This window comes from Orcinus orca, chromosome 1, assembly GCF_937001465.1.
Source record: "Orcinus orca chromosome 1, mOrcOrc1.1, whole genome shotgun sequence".
Taxonomy (NCBI): domain Eukaryota; kingdom Metazoa; phylum Chordata; class Mammalia; order Artiodactyla; family Delphinidae; genus Orcinus; species Orcinus orca.
The window spans coordinates 45,572,873-45,590,487 of record NC_064559.1 but is presented as its reverse complement, the minus strand read 5'-3'; the positions used below and the strand labels follow the sequence as shown (position 1 = coordinate 45,590,487).

General features: G+C 36.8%; 1 protein-coding gene across 1 annotated transcript in view; it reads left to right on the top strand.

Annotated features, from left to right (window-relative positions):
- Positions 1-17,615, top strand: part of HMCN1 (hemicentin 1) — a 534,342-nt gene that overhangs the window by 421,923 nt on the left and 94,804 nt on the right. Inside the window, exons 82-89 of the mRNA XM_004275232.3 lie at positions 4,346-4,536; positions 8,507-8,720; positions 9,853-9,987; positions 10,390-10,580; positions 12,142-12,223; positions 16,180-16,449; positions 17,024-17,194; positions 17,328-17,498. Coding sequence (XP_004275280.1) covers positions 4,346-4,536; positions 8,507-8,720; positions 9,853-9,987; positions 10,390-10,580; positions 12,142-12,223; positions 16,180-16,449; positions 17,024-17,194; positions 17,328-17,498 — 1,425 coding nt within the window. The remainder of the gene's footprint in view (positions 1-4,345; positions 4,537-8,506; positions 8,721-9,852; positions 9,988-10,389; positions 10,581-12,141; positions 12,224-16,179; positions 16,450-17,023; positions 17,195-17,327; positions 17,499-17,615) is intronic.

Genomic DNA, 17,615 nt, shown 5'->3' with positions numbered 1-17,615 from the left:
CATATATTGAAGAATCACTGCATCTCTCGGATAATCTCACTTAATCATGGTGTATGATCCTTTTAATGTGTTGTTGGATTCTGTTTGCTAGTATTTTGTTGAGGATTTTTGCATTTATGTTCATCAGTGATATTGGTCTGTAATTTTCTATTTTGTAGTGTCTTTGTTTGGTTTTGGTATCAGTGTGATGGTGGCCTCACAGAATGAGTTTGGGAGTGTTCCTTCCTCTGCAATGTTTTGGAAGAGTTTGAGAAGGATGGGTGTTAGCTCTTCTCTAAATGTTTGATAGAATTCACCTGTGAAGCCATCTGATCCTGGACTTTTGTTTCTTGGAAGAATTTTAATCACAGTTTCAATTTCATTACTTGTGGTTGGTCTGTTCATATTTTCTATTTCTTCCTGATTCAGTCTTGGACGTTATACCTTTCTAAGAATTTGTCCATTTCTTCCAGGTTGTCCATTTTATTGGCATAGAGTTGCTTGTAGTAGTCTCTTAGTATGCTTTGTATTTCTGTGGTGTCTGTTGTAACTTCTCCTTTTTCATTTCTAATTTTATTGATTTGAGTCCTCTCCCTCTTTTTCTTGATGAGTCTGGGTAATGGTTTATCAATTTTGTTTATCTTCTCAAAGAACCAGCTTTTAGTTTTATTGATCTTTGCTATTGTTTTCTTTGCTTCTATTTCATTTATTTCTGATCTGATCTTTATGATTTCTTTCCTTCTGCTAACTTTGGGTTTTGTTTGTTCTTCTTTCTCTAGGTCCTTTAGGTGTAAGGTTACATTGTTTATTTGAGACGTTTCTCGTTTCTTGAGGTAGGCTTGTATAGCTATAAACTTCCCTCTTAGAACTGCTTTTGCTGCATCTCATAGGTTTTGGATCGTCATGTTTTCACTGTCGTTTGTCTGTAGGCATTTTTTGATTTCCTCTTTGATTTCTTCAGTGATCTCTTGGTTATTTAGTAACATATTGTTTAGCCTCCATGTGTTTCTGTTTTTTACATTTTTTTTCCCTTTAATTGATTTCAAATCTCATAGTGTTGTGGTCAGAAGAGATACTTGATATGATTTCAATTTTCTTAAATTTACTGAGGCTTTATTTGTGACCCAAGATGTGATCTATCCTGGAGAATATTCTATGCGCACTTGAGAAGAAAGTGTAATCTACTGTTTTTGGATGGAAAGTCCTATGAATATCAATTAAATCTATCTGGTCTGTTGTGTCATTTAAAGCTTCTGTTTCCTTATTAATTATCTGTTCAGATGATCTGTCCATTGGTGTAAATGTAAAAAGTGTAAAAAAGTGTAAAAAATGTAAAAAGTCCCCCACTGTTATTGTGTTACTGTTGATATCCTTTTTTAGAGCTGTTTGCATTTGCCTTATGTATTGAGGTGCTCCTGTGTTGGGTGCATATATATTTATAATTGTTATATCTTCTTCTTGGATTGATCCCTCGATCATTACGTAGTGTCCTTCCTTGTCTCTTGTAACATTCTTTATTTTAAAGTCTATTTTATCTGATATGAGAATTGCTACTCCAGCTTTCTTTTGATTTCCATTTGCATGGAATATCTTTTTCCATCCCCTCACTTTCAGTCTGTATGTGTCCCTAGGTCTGAAGTGCGTCTCTTGTAGACAGCATATATATGGGTCTTGTTTTTGTATCCATTCAGCAAGCCTGTGTCTTTTGGTTGGAGCACTTAATCCATTCACTTTTAAGGAAATTATTGATATGTATGTTCCTATTGCCATTTTTTTAATTGTTTTGGGTTTGTGTTTGTAGATCCTTTTCTTCTCTTGTGTTTCCCACTTAGAGAGGTTCCTTTAGCATTTGTTGTAGAGCTGGTTTGGTGGTGCTGAATTCTCTTAGTTCTTGCTTGTCTGTAAAGCTTTTGATTTCTCCATCGAATCTAAATGAGATCCTTGCCGGGTAGAATAATCTTGGTTCTGGTTCTTCCCTTTCATCACTTTAAGTATATCATGCCAGCCCCTTCTGGCTTGTAGAGTTTCTGCTGAGAAATCAGCTGTTAACTTTATGGGAGTTCCCTTGTATGTTATTTGTCGTTTTTCCCTTGCTGCTTTCAATAATTTTTCTTTGTCTTTAATTTTTGCCAATTTGATTACTATGTGTCTCAGCGTATTTCTCCTTGGGTTTATCCTGTGTGGCACTCTCTGCGCTTCCTGGACTTGGGTGGCTATTTCCTTTCCCATGTTGGGGAAATTTTCAACTATAATCTCTTGAAATATTTTCTCGGGTCCTTTCTCTTTCTCTTCTCCTTTTGGGACCCTATAATGCGAATGTTGTTGCGTTTAATGTTGTCCCAGAGGTCTCTTAGGCTGTCTTTAGTTGTTTTCATTCTTTTTTCTTTACTGTGTTCAGCAGCAGTGAATTCCACCATTCTGTCTTCCAGGTCACTTATCCGTTCTTCTGCCTCAGTTATTCTGCTATTGATTCCTTCTAGTATAGTTTTCATTTCAGTTATTGTATTGTTCATCTGTGTTTGTTCGTTCTTTAATTCTTCTAGGTCTTTGTTAAACATTTCTTTCATCTTCTCGATCTTTGCCTCCATTCTTTTTCCAAGGTCCTGGATCATCTCCACTATCATTATTCTGAATTCTTTTTCTGGAAGATTGCCTGTCTCCATTTCAGTTAGTTGTTTTTCTGTGGTTTTATCTTGTTCCTTCATCTGGTACATAGCCGTCTGTCTTTCTGTGAATGTGGGTTTTGTCCCACCGGCTGCAGGATTGTAATTCTTCTTGCTTCTGCTGTCTGCCCTCTTGTGGATGAGGCTATCTAAGAGGCTTGTGGAAGTTTCCTGATGGGAGGGACTGGTGGTTGATAGAGCTCAATAAATCTTTAATCTGCTTGTCTGCTGATGGGTGGGGCTGGGTTCCCTCCCTGTTGGTTGTTTGGTCTGAGACGACCCAACACTGGAGCCTACCTGGGCTCTTTGGTGGGGCTTATGGCAGACTCTGGGAGGGCTCACGCCAAGGAATACTTCCCACAACTTCTGCTGCCAGTGTCCTTGTCCCTTGGTGAGCCACAGCTGCCCCCCACCTCTACAGGAGACCCTCCACCCCTAGCAGGTAGGTCTGGTTCAGTCTCCTATGGGGCCACTGCTCCTTCCCCTGGGTCCCGATGCACACACTACTTTGTGTGTGCCCTCCAAGAGTGGAGTCTCTGTTTCCCCCCAGTCCTGTCAAAGTCCTGCAATCAAATCTCACTAGCCTTCACAGTCTGATTCTCTAGAAATTCCTCCTCCCGTTGCCGGACCCCCAGGTTGGTAAGCCTGACATGGGACTCAGAACCTTCACTCCAGTAGGTGGACTTCTGTGGTATAGTTGTTCTCCAGTTTGTGAGTCACCCACCCAGCGGTTATGGAATTTGAATTTATTGTGATAGCGCCCTGCCTGCCGTCTCACTTCAGCTTCTCCTTTGTCTTTGCATGTGGGGTATCTTTTTTGGTGAGTTCCCATGTCTTCCTGTCAGTGATTGTTCAGCAATTAGTTGTGATTCCAGTGCTCTTGCAAGAGGGAGTGAGCACACGTCCTTCTACTTTGCCGTCTTGAACCAATCTCTATTTTTACTTTTTGAGCCAAGTATTCTTAATATTTTTATGCCTTTCTTTTAGAAGTGAATATCTTAGTTCCAAGTTCACTAAAGTATTTGTTAGTACCCTGAAATAGTCAATTGTCCTTTCTATATTGCCTAAATTCTATTTCAAAAAAATTTGAGGCAAAGGCAGTATTTGCACAGAATTATGAAATCACTGTAAGAATTTCTCTGTGACAGTATAAAAACTGAATTAAATGTCTTTTCTGGTTTTACTTGCATTTGTTGTAACACATGTGAAATATTGCAATAAGTAGTTTTTTCTTTAGCACTTTGTGATATTTAATATGGGGTGAGTATTTTACAGTGTTTTTAACTAGGGACTTTTATTAGTCTATCCTCACAATATCTCTGTGATACAAATCTAGCAATTATACAACTATAGAAGCATTTTTGGTTTTAGTTGCTCTTGTTTATTTTACCTTACTGCAATAAGCAAAAGAAACTCAAGTAAGGAAAAGTCAGGAAGTCAAATAAAATCTAAATATTTCTCACCAGTTCTGTCATTTTTTCAGAAATTGATATTCAACAAGTACAGATGCATTAGAATTCTTGCTAGCATCAAAAATATGGATTGCTTTCATAGTAAGAAACAAGTAAACAGCTTGATAAATTTTGTTAGTATTTCTAGCAAGTTACCCTCAAGAAAGTCTATTGTGTGTTAATTTTCAGTGTGAATAAAGATATTATTGAATTCAACATCCTGAATACCTATCATTTTTAAACTCTTCATAGTACCACCTAGAATTCAAAGTACAGAAGTACATTACACCGTCAATGAGAATTCACAAGCCGTTCTTCCATGCGTGGCTGATGGAATCCCCACACCAGCGATTAACTGGAAAAAAGACAATGTTCTTTTGGCTAACTTGTTAGGAAAACACACTGTCGAACCCTATGGGGAGCTCATTCTGGAAAATGTTGTGGTAAGTTTAATAGATACGAATAGATACATTAAGCCAGATTATTAATTCACCTTTTTACATTTAGTGACTTAGCTCGGAAATGTATATTTTAATAATGAAAGGAAAGAAAGTACTCTTATAAATTCAGGTCAAAGAATTAATTTTACACATATTTCATTTTATGTCCCCGAGAATAGTATTTAGCAGATCGTGAGAACTCATAAGTGGCCTCCTTCTAAAATTATTTTTGTGGAAATCTGTGTTTATCAGGAAAAATTCTAAGCCTCTGTTATATTCCATGTTTGTAACGATGCATGAGGATGGTTAGAAGAGTAGAGATGTAAGAATGTCTGATGTATTATTAAGCAAATACAAAAAGCAGGCTTTTTGCTCTTTTCAGGTTTTTAAATAACTCTTAGTCTTAGGGATCAGTGCAAGCTGGGGTTTTTGAATATACTTAGGTGGTACGTCGCCAGTCTGCAAAATTGTAGCTATGGGAAGCATCTCAGTTTTTCAGTGTGCGCCCACTTGAAGAGGAATCTGTATCTATGCATACCACATGACTTTTTAAAAAAAGTGGTTTGAGAGTATCAACACTTGGTACTAAATATTAAACATGATTAAAATGTGAATCACTTTCAGAGCTTTTGTGCCTATCTTATTCCTTTTCATTACCCTTCAAAGTGCCTAAATTTCATTACAAAGTCTTCATAGAATTAAATTTGAACAAATTAAAATGATAAATTGATCACATTCACTTCACAGTATAATTTCAGCCTTTAGCCAGACTCCTGGAATTACCAGATAAATAGCTCTAGTGATAGGTTAACTCTGTCTCATGTGCTAGTAGAAAGTGTATTTATTCAAATCTAAGTTTCCATCAATTCTAAGATGCACCAATATTTTATGTGCTACTAAGACAAAAATATATAGTCAAGTAAACTAGAGAAGATCATCAATTTTTAAGTTGTATCCCAAATTCAGAGATATTAAAAGTTAAAACTATGAATTTTAGAATTGATAAAATAAGGATAAATTTGTTTGTTTGTTTAAGCTGGTAAATATCTCCAGTAGGGATTACTCCCAGGTTCAAGAATGTTGAATTAGGCCCCTTAATCACTCTTAGACCTGAAGAAATTAAGTAAGAAAAGTTTAGACTTTTAGTGAGACAGTGACTCAGATACATTAAGAAATATATCAACAATAAGGTAGCTTATAAAAACTGGATGAAGGACACAAATGATAAGAAGTCTATTTGTGAATAATATGTGCAATCCAGATTTTCAAAAGCTTTACTTCCATAAAATCCTTGATTTTAAACTTAAGTTGTTATAACCTGGGAATTTTAAGAATAGCTAAGTGGTGTCAGAGTGGGGAGACCTTTACATGGAATATGACTTATTCCTGTTTGCCTTTAAAAAAATGAGTATACAACCAACCAAATTTAGATTATATCTATAATGAGTAATTACAGTTTTTATGCTGCATTTCCAATCAGTTTTTTGATGCTTCAATGCAAAAATATATATTCTTAAACTTTTTGAAAAGAAGAAAAAGTCTGTAATATGGACCTTAACGCAGTCAGAAGCATTCAGTCATTAATTCAACAAATATTTATTTATCAGTGTGATCAACACTGATTTAGGCACTGGGAATAAATACATCAGGGAACAAAAGAATCAAAGATCCTTGCCCTCGTGGAGTTTATTTCTAGAGGAGAGAGATAGACAATAACAAATAAAAAAGAAAAGAAAACAAACTGAAAAGAAAGAAAACAACTGGTATGAAAAATAAAAGAAGAGCAGGGTAAAGGGGATCAGAAGTTGGAGGAGTACAGGTTACTTTTTTTTTTTTTTTTTTTTTTTGCGGTACGCGGGCCTCTCACTGTTGTGGCCTCTCCCATTGTGGAGCCGCACAGGCTCAGCAGCCATGGCTCACGGGCTGAGCTGCTCCACAGCATGTGGGATCTTCCCCGACCGGGGCACGAACCCGTGTCCCCTGCATCGGCAGGCGGACTCTCAACCACTGCGCCGCCAGGGAAGCCCCAGGTTACATTTTTAAATAGCATAGTCAGGGTAAATGTCCTTTGGGAAGGAGACATTTTGAGCAAAATTTGAAGGAAGTGAGTTAGCTAAGCAAATATCTGGAAGAGAAGCATCCCAGGCAGAGAAAACTGGGATGCTCCTCCCACAGATTTTGGGGGCAAAGAAATTAAGGTGGGTGCAAAGAACACAAGAATGTAAGGTAGGAACATGTCTGATGTATTTGAGAAACAGAAGGCCAGTGAAAGCAAAGAAGAAAAAGAATGAAAAGAGAGAGAAAGAAGTCAGAGAAAAATGAAAGCCAGATACATGTAGTGTCCTGCAGGTCATAACAATTTTGCATTTTACTCTGAGTAAAATCAGAATCCATTACAGGTTTTGAGCAGGGGAACAATGTGGTCTGCCTTATGTTTTTGCAACATTGCATTGGCTCCTCCTCCCCCTTCCCTCCCCCCACCCCTCTTCCTCCTCCTCCTATTCCATGAGAATATACAGTAGGGAGGCAAGGATAGAAAGAGAAAAGACCAGTTGGGAAGATGGTCTGGAGGCAGAGGAGAGATTATAGGACTCAAAGCTGAACATTAGGTCAATCCACGTCTCTGACCCAATTTCATTCCTTTTTATGGCTGATTAATATTCCATTGTATATATGTACCACATCTTCTTTATCCAGATACTGTGTGTAAAATGGACAACTGATGGGAACATACTGTACAGCACAGGGAACACACCTAGTGCACTGTGGTAACCTAAATGGGAGGGAGGTCCAAAAGGGAGGGGATATCTGTATGCATATGGCTGATTCATTTTGTTGTGCAGTTGAAGCTAACGCAGAATTGTAAAGTAACCATCCTCCAATAAAAATTAATTTAAAAAAAGAAGCTGAACATTAGCAGAGAAGGGGTGAGAGGTGATTGGATTTTGCACATACTTTGAAGCTAGGATTTCCTAGCTAGATTGCAAGTAGAGTCTGAAAAAGAAAAGAATAAAGGATAACTCAAATGTCTAAGAACAAAGGCATGAACAACTGGAAGAACAAAGTAGCCATCAACTGAGATGGTGTGAAGGCTGCAGATAGAACAGGAAGGGGAAATGGGGAGTTCAGTTTTGGACATGAGTGTGAGACGTCTTTTAGACATCTAAGCAGAGAGTTGGAATGAAAAGTTTAGTTGGAATTTGGAAGGAAGATCTGGGCTGGACATCCTGTTACTCATCAGTAGATAGATGATATTTAAAGCCATAAGACTGGATGAGATCACCAAAGAGGTGAGTGCAGATACAGAAGAAAAGAGAACTAAGACTGAGCCCTCTCACATACCAACATAAAGACATTAATGTGGAGGGGAAGCCAGCAAAAGGAGTTGGAAAAGGAGCAACCAGTGAAGTAGGAAGGAAACTAGGGGAATGAGGTGTCCTGGAAGCCAAGTGAAGACATGGTTTTAAAAAGAAGGAAGCCAGAATTGTGTCAAATGCTGCCAATACATCTAATAAAGTGAGTGTCAAGAGCTGGATTTAGCAGGTGAAATTTTGGAATTGCGGGTGTTATCGCCCTTACTCTTGCCATTTCCTTTGATAATTTTGGTGGACTTTGGTGCCACATTACCCAGAGAGCCAACTATGCTGTCAAGATTCTAACAGCCTTTGGGACTATTTGCTCTTTATTTGTACATTGCAGTACAGCAGTTGATGTTTAATAAACTTTAAAGTTTTCTGAGATCTTATTATTATAAATTCTATAGTTCTATAAGGTATGGGCTTTTGTTTAAATTCTTATACATTTTAAATTATGTTATTTAAAAGCTAGCCAGATGGTTCAGACTACAAGATGGAAATTTAAACTGTCTTTAAAGAGTGCTCCTTTGGGAACCAAGCTATGTAACTTTATGTATTATATGTAGTATAATGTAAGATTATGTAATTTTAAGCCGTATGGTTTTTCTTTCTTTAAGCCAGAGGATTCTGGCACCTATACCTGCGTTGCTAACAATGCTGCAGGTGAAGACACACACACCGTCAGCCTGACTGTGCATGTTCTCCCCACTTTTACTGAACTTCCTGGAGATGTGTCATTAAATAAAGGAGAACAGCTACGATTAAACTGTAAAGCAACTGGTATTCCATTGCCCAAGTTAACATGGACCTTCAATAACAATATTATCCCAGGTTGGTAATTTAATTCTTAAGAAGTGAATGGTACACCCATAGAGAACTCAAAAACAATCTCCATTTTTTTTTAAAGCCCAGGAGCCCTCATCCCTGGGAGGACAAGTGTCTCTATTTGTTAGACTTTATGACCAGCATAAAAATATTGTCTGTAAAGAGAAAGTGTTGCATCCCAAAATTGAGTTCTGAAGTACTGCATTTACAAATGCCTTGCTGGAAAATTAGTAATAAGCTTGAGTTTTCTCTGCTATGAAGATTTATGTTAATCACTAGAATTCACCAACTGTATCACCTTAACAATAATAGTATATCTTACTAAAGAAAAATAAACTCTAAAAACTTAATCAGTACTCTTTTCTGAAGGCGTAGTACTAACTTAGCTATTTAAATTTTTAAAGCTTAATTTTCCACATAATATTCAGCAGTATGAAACTTTATAATTTGAATGGGAGAGAACATGCAAGGTAAACATACTTAACATAATCAGATATTGGCTGGTCTAATCAAAATCTTATTTAGTATTGATTATTTTAGGATTAGGATGTTTATCTTATACTCTATTCCAAGTATTGTAAATACCTTTGTAAATATTTATATCATCATCACCTATGGAGAAGTTCAAATTATTACAAAATTAATCTTGTTGTTATTATTTATTACCTAACTAGCGTACATTTTCATGATTTCCCCTCTGAGCTGCCAGGTCAGTTGAATTATGTTTTGATGTAAATTGTTTGGGAGGAAAAGTGGTGTGAGAAATGAAATGGAAAATGTCATATTTCTGAATGAAAGATTTTTTGAAACCCAGAGAGACTGTGAGCCAGCTTTAGGCAACCCTTTGAGATGAAAGGTGTACTTCAAATCGAAAATTAATTTTGAAAGATGTTTGTTTTCATTCTCTTCTCCTGTTCCTTCTTTTTTTTTCATTCTTCAAACAAGTGTCTAGAGACACAGCAAATAGCTCAGGAAGAAATCCCTGGAAAAGGCTCTCTCCTCCAATGTCATAATGAGATCTCTTTGGTTCAGTTGCTAACCAATTCATAAATCTAACCTGCAAAATATTGAGCTGTACTGATTATTTTCCTAGGTTACTGAGAGGCATTTATGTTGCTTTCTACCTTGTTTCCTTCAGCCCACTTTGACAGTGTAAATGGACACAGTGAACTTGTTATTGAAAGGATGTCAAAAGAAGATTCGGGTACTTATGTGTGCACTGCAGAGAACAGCGTTGGTTTTGTGAAGGCAATTGGATTTGTTTATGTGAAAGGTAGATAAAAAGTCTTCTATTTTAAATTTATTTATGATGAATGGTTTGTGTTTTGCCTCCTTATTGTATAGTAATACAATATAACTTCAATTTATTAATCCATTTAGTCTTATTTCACAGATATACAAATTCATGACATAAAAAAATTATGAACATTCAACTCAAAAGTAGGTAAGCAGTATGTAAAGAGATCATTTGGCACAAAATGGAATCATCCACTTAGGTTACTGAAATGGACAAAATTATCTCATTGATTAGCATGAGCAATTAATTCTGGAAGATCCATGGGGCTCAAAAGTGGCTTTTCCCCTCTTCACTAAATTATCTTTTAAATAGATCAAAATCACAAAGAAATTATTGGAGCTTCCTTTTTCTTATACTCATCTTTTGTTATTTCCCCAGAACCTCCAGTCTTCAAAGGTGATTACCCTTCTAACTGGATTGAACCACTTGGTGGTAATGCAATCCTGAATTGTGAGGTGAAAGGTGATCCCGCCCCAACTATCCAGTGGAACAGAAGGGGGATGGATATTGAAATTAGCCACAGAATTCGGCAACTTGGAAACGGCTCCCTGGCCATTTATGGCACTATAGTAAGTCACACTGGAATTGTCAGTATGCACTTTAACTGTCACAATCAATGCCTCTCTATAGGTGCCATGGATGGGAAAAGTTTCTCATGCATTCCTATTTTAATCATAAAATCTGAGTCAATGGGTTCTCTTTTAAAAAACTGAAACAATGGTTCAAATTGATTTTTAGCCCTTCAAAGAAGTACAAGCAATAAAATAATTTTGCTGCTTTGTTCTCCATCATTGACCTATTGTTCAACATCAGTAGATAACTTCCTCAAATCTGTTTTAGAATGCGGAAATTGAAGAATTACAACATTGTAAATTACAAATAAATGTTAGAGTTCATCACCAAGTCGATAACTATATTAGGCTGTCCAAAAGTTTCAGTAATTCGGACAGTGATTAGTACTTTAAGTTATTCTAATTTGGGGGTCAAGTGAATGAGATACTTTATCTGAAAAATTCTTAACTAGACTAAATGAGGGTAATTTGTTAACCTACTGTTGAATTAGTTAATTAGTATATACTATCTAATCACCTGCTCCAATGGGCCACTCTCAGTCTTTTCTTCTCCTTGGCTTTATTTCAACCTTAGATGTTATTGATCGTCCCTTCAATTTTGAGATGATTTCTACCTCTAGCTACACGAATGAGTCTCAGGCTTCTTCATTACTGCTTTACCTCCCTTTTCCTCTACACAAACATTACTACTTTTGAAGTCCTTGGTACTTCTTCTAATATCAATATTAATACTAATACTAATTTTTTTCCACCATACAATTTCAGATTCCTAACCCTGTACCTTCAACCCTGAAACTCTTTCAGGTTCCATTTACAGTTTCCTACTAGAAATCTCTATTTGGATAATGCATTGATACCCTGATTAAACACCTAAATCATCTGTCTCTCTCCTCCCACCCTCCTCCACTTGCTTCAATTCAGTTCCTCTTAACTGACTTACTCTATTAACAAGACCAAAATTCTTCTGTTCACAAGACCTTAGCAAAATCTGTGTCTCTAGTCATCAAATCTAAACTCATGTGGTCCTTATTTTCTATAATATTTATGTATAAATTTGTGACTTACATTCTGTGATTTGTCATCATTAATAATTAGTTCCTCACTTTCTTTCATACATTTCAAGCTTTCTAAATGGAGGCTAAGCTTAATGTTTTTTTTTAACAACCCCCATAAGAAAGAACTAGATATTCGTTGATTTGTTCTGATTATTTAATGCTTTTTAAGCTATCTATAAGAATAGTGTTGGCATTTTTCTTTAATGAGATAATTTTGGATAAATGATTGTAAAAAATGTGATTTTCTGCTTAGGTTTCCTGCCAGTTATTGTTCCCTGAGAGCAATGATACGTTGTTCAGAAAAAAATTAAGCTAGGAATTTCTTTCTCTTCTTTTCTTTAAAAAAAAAAATCTATGTGGTTAAATATAGGTAAGTTTTTCTATTTCCATTGAAATACCGTCTCAAAAACAAAATTGCATATAAACAAGCATCATGGTAATAAAAAGTGATTTGCGCTGTTCTATAGGCACATATTTTTATAAAACACTGCTTATTTCCGTAGAATGAAGATGCCGGTGACTATACATGTGTAGCTACCAATGAAGCTGGGGTGGTGGAGCGCAGCATGAGTCTGACTCTGCAGAGTAAGCTGCTTAATCAAACTCTAATTAAACTCTTAATCAAACTCTAATTAATTGTTTTAAGAAATGTCCATTTAATTGTTCATTTAACTTCCTGGCAAGTACATTAATGGTAGCTTTCAGAGTCTGTCTAATTTACTTTTCTGCTGCTGATGGAGCAGCTGTTACCAAGCATAAGACTGATATAATTTTGCAATATATTTTATCTAACACATGCAGCTCACACTTGCAATTGCTCGGTAGCAGAGCCTTTTGTGTTGTTTGCAATATATTCAATCGAGTACCCTTCGTATAGCTCCTCACGGTTGTTGTAATGAACTTACAAAAATATCATTTTCTGGCACTTGAAAAATAAGTGTTGAAAATAAAGACTAATGTAAGTGAACTCAAGAGTGCTCCAGCTTGGGGCTTCCCTGGTGGCGCAGTGGTTGGGAGTCCACCTGCCGATGCAGGGGACACGGGTTCGTGCCCCGGTCTGGGAAGATCCCACATGCCGCGGAGCGGCTGGGCCCGTGAGCCATGGCCGCTGAGCCTGCACGTCCGGAGCCTGTGCTCCGCAACGGGAGAGGCCACAACAGTGAGAGGCCCACGTACCGCAAAAAAAAAAGAGTGCTCCAGCTCGATTGCTGTCAATCTGCCGTGAAATAACTATGTGCTCCGAGCAGGATTATCATGTTCATGATGAAGGCCCTCAGTATAAACCATTGGAAGACAGGTTTTCATAATTAGAAAAACATGAAAGACTCCAATGGCTCCCTGGACAGTCCCCAGAACCACTTCAGGGGCTGACCCGAGAACAATGTTATTCGGTTGACAATTTAAGGAAATCAGCTTATTTTGAGACTAGGCTCAGTAATTAACAGGGTGAATTTATTTACATTTTCTTTATTCACTATTGAGAGATGCTGTAGACTAGCATTTACTAACAGCTGTTTGCCAAACTAACAGCTGTTTGCCAAACTACTATATATATACCATATTTTCTTTATCCATTCATCCATTGAAAGACACACTCAGGTTGTTTGTATGTCTTGCTAAGACAATGTTTTATTAAAATACATATCTACCAAATGATAACTTTGTGGGGTGTCATTAGGAAAAAAGAGTGCCATGATTGAATAAGTCTGAGAAAAAAATAGATTAAACAAGGTTTATTCATTTATTAAATATATAAAGAGCACCTAGTATATGCCAAGCCCTGCTTAGGTGCACCAATTTCTTTACTGCAGATATTTCCAGAAATGTTAATATGCAGATGTGAGTTAGTTATAACTCAACAAGAGGAAAATATAATATTCTACATTTCCCCCAAAAAATGTTATTTCCGTGAAACCTTCCTCACCCCTTTGTTGGGTGAGTGTAGGTAGGTCATCTCATGATTAATCTCTCCTGGAAGAGTGTTCCACTGACAGTTTAAGAAAAGCTGCATTAGATTAGATTAGCTCATCTACATACTGACAATAAATTCATTGTAATAAATGAGGGATATAAAAAAGCCAAAAATATAATTTGTTTAAAATTAAGATTAAAGCACCAGAAGGAATGTCTTCATTTAGATAAAATGCTCGTATTTAACTGATCATTATGTGACTGATAGAATTAATTCAACTTTGAAAGATGTACATATGGAATTTTATTGTTGAATTAATTTATAGCCTTATGTGCAGTTGGAAATGTTCAAATGTGCAATCTAAATTAAGATTCTAAGTTTTATTTAACACTTTCTTTGGCCATAATAATATGAACAGACAAGCTCATCTATTCATTTTGTTGTTATTTAGTGTTACGTGATTAGTCTGAGGCATTTACTTTATTCAGCAACAGTTTATTGAACACATTATGTAATCTCATCACTGGGAGAGAAGGAAAAGCACCAGCCCTGAAAGTTCCTAGAGTGACGTTAATGTAAACATCAAGTAAGAAGGCAATTGTATAGGATGATGTGGGCATATATATGAATAATACATTAATAACACTCACTGAGGGATTCAAACCTCATATGAAATAATTACTTTTGTAAAAGACATGTCAGTGGTACCTTTACATAAAATACTAGCATAGTAATATCACAATAAAACACATTTTACTTCTATTTTTGTTTTATGTTCCATCATTCCAGATACATTTCCTGGTCTATAATGTGCAGCCACTGCCTTGAATTATATGATTGCATTAACTCTCACTGAGCAAATCATTCCACCATTCAGTTCAGTCTCACTAAAACACCACTGTCATCCCAACATACTCTATCAAGAATAAGCACAATCCCCTTTGCTTACCTATTCAAACATAAACCCTTCTGATTTTCTTATAAGATTTTAACCAAATGTTTAAAACCTGCATGCTACTGCTCTCCTGGATGAATCATCCTTTCAAAACTAAACCCATCTCTATGCTATTTCCTTCTCTCCAGGGAGCCTCCTTTCTGCTATATGTAATCTTACTCATTTTTAAAAATCCAGTCCAAGCTTCTTCTCCATGAAGTCTTTCCTATTCTATCCTGACACTGTAGACCAGTATAAAGATAAACATTCTGTCAGCAGTTTTTTGCAATTCCTTTTACATTCTTTCCAACAACTTTATTTGAATAGCTATCATCCAGTATAGATACTGTTAACCTCTTCCTCCTTCTTGAAACTCCCTTTGGTTGCCAGATACCCTTTTCTCCTGAGTTTCTTCAAGGAAGAAACTCAATTACAGGCTCATTTTCTGTCCATTTCTTAAATAATGATGTTGTAATAGTTTATGTCTTTGGATCTCTTCCTCTGATTTTAGACTCACTTCTGAAGCAATCTTATCCACTCATGAAAGACTCACAAATCTATATTTCTAGCCCATATCTCTATTCTGAGCTCTGGATATGAATATCCAACTGTGGTGTAGACATCTCCATTTGAATGTCCTACAGATGTCTCAAGCTCAGCAGTTCTAAATGGATGCAAATTATCATTCCTTACTCCCTCCCAACAAATCTGTTCTATCTCCTATGTTCTGCTGGATTGCCCAAAGATATACTATATTGCCCAAATCAAAACCCTGTAGTCATCAATTCCTCCCTTTATTCCATACCAGTCAATGGCTAAGTTCTATCACTCCCACCTTCTTAACAATTCTTGAATATTTTCCTTTTCCTCTTCATTTCCAGTGACATGCTTTTGTATGATCTGTTGAGTCACTATTGTTTATGCTCCCAGATTACCACAATTTTACCTATTGTATACTAAATTCTATTCTACCTATTCTGTTACCAAATTCTACAGGTAAATTATAGCACAGCTCAATAATGGGTTATTTGTCTGTCTTATAAGTGGACTGTTAGCTCCTTGAGGCTAGAAATTATATCTGTGCCCCCAGCATCTAGCACAATGCCTGGCAAAAAGTAGGTTCTTCATATATGTTTATTAAAGAATGATGACCACTGGTGAAAGAATAAGTTGATAATGAATCCCTACCTCAAAAATAATGTAAGGGAAAGAACTGAATGTTCACCATGTAAAACACAGACAAAAGCAATGATAGTAACAGCAACAGTACTAATAATATTGTGTGCTTACCTTGTTAACAATAACAATAGTCCTAATAATATTGTGTGCTTACCTTGTTGAAGAGCTGTGCTTACATCATCTTAGTCGAGTCAAACAAGAGCCTGTGAACTAGGGACCATTTTTAAGGACACAATGATTCAAAAAGGTAGTAAAGAGCAGAGACAAAATTTGAATCCAGAAAAGCATGACTGCAGAGCCCATGCTCTAGGCTAGACTGCTTGGGAATTTTAAATTTTTGCCATTTACTAAATAAAACATTCTCTCAATAGCCATTACAACCTTAATAGTTGAGAAGCTACAGTGTATTAAAAAATCAGCCTAACTTTTTTCAAAATAATGTTACTATATAATATGGCTTAAAATGTTAATATGATTCCACAAAAGCTAAGAAATACTATGTGCTTTTTTCCATAGGTCCTCCTGTTATCACTCTTGAGCCAATAGAAACTATTATTAATGCTGGTGGCAAAGTCGTCTTGAATTGTCAGGCAACTGGAGAGCCTCATCCAACCATTACATGGTCCCGTCAGGGGCACTCTATCCCCTGGGATGAGCGAATTAATGTGTTGTCCAACAACTCATTATATATCACTGCCGCTCAGAAAGAAGATACATCCGAATATGAATGTGTTGCTCGAAACTTGATGGGTTCTGTCCTTGTCAGAGTGCCAGTAATAGTCCAGGGTGAGTGTGATTCATTCACCCTGGGATATTCATGTTAAACAGCACCTGGAGTGATCGAAATCATAAAAATCGTTAAGCATCTTAGTCCAAGTCTCCTCTACCTTTAAGATACTTCTAGATTATAGGGCTAGGACAAAAATCACATCACAAACTGAAAGGACTGAAACAATACCGATGAGAGCTGCAGAATACCAAGTTAATAATTCAAAATTCCGAACTGAATTTTGTATTCAAAACTAGGTTAAATTTATTCTCAAAAATCAATGCATATTTTTGCTTTAAAGAATGACTTATTTCCAAACGGTAAATAGCATATAAATTTCTTGGTCACTGACTCTTTCAACAGCCATGTCCAGATGAGTCAGGACTGGAGCTGGGAAGAAACTCTAGTTAGCAGTTTGAAGTTCTTCTCTCTTGCTTAGGTTTTAATTTTACAGTAAAGAAGAGCTTCCATAAGCAATCTCTCAGCCTTCATAGATTCAGCGCTAGACCCAGTGCATATCTTAAATGAAATCTGACTTAACAATTTTTTTACTTACAAAAACAGAGACCAAGTACAATGTTTTACTTGCAGTTCATGGTGGCTTTTCCCAGTGGTCAACCTGGAGATCCTGCAGTGTCACCTGTGGGAAAGGCATCCAAAAGAGGAGTCGTGTGTGCAACAACCCCTCTCCAGCCAATGGTGGGAAGCCTTGCCAGGGATCGGATTCAGAAATGCGGAACTGTCAACATAAGCTGTGTCCAGGTAAACCTCTTTGTTCACCGGACAGGCACGTGTTCAGTAGATACTCATTTCTGTTCCCTAACTATGGCTTGTCTCACTATTAGTTCTTTCAACTGAAATATATCTAATGGTGTAATGTGTCACCTTTGGATAGTGGACGGTAACTGGTCAGAGTGGAGCCCTTGGGAAGAATGCACAAGGAGCTGCGGACATGGCAACCGAACCAGGACCAGAACTTGCAATAATCCATCAGCTCAGCATGGTGGACAGCCATGTGAAGGGAATGCTGTGGAAATCATCATGTGCAACATTAGACCTTGCCCAGGTGAGAATCCACCAGTAAGCAAAACTTGCATCTTTCTAACTCCTACAAAGGAGTTATAATTACCTTTTCTTCTTTATTGTGAAGAGATGTTATGGCCTCAACCCTTGAACATATTCA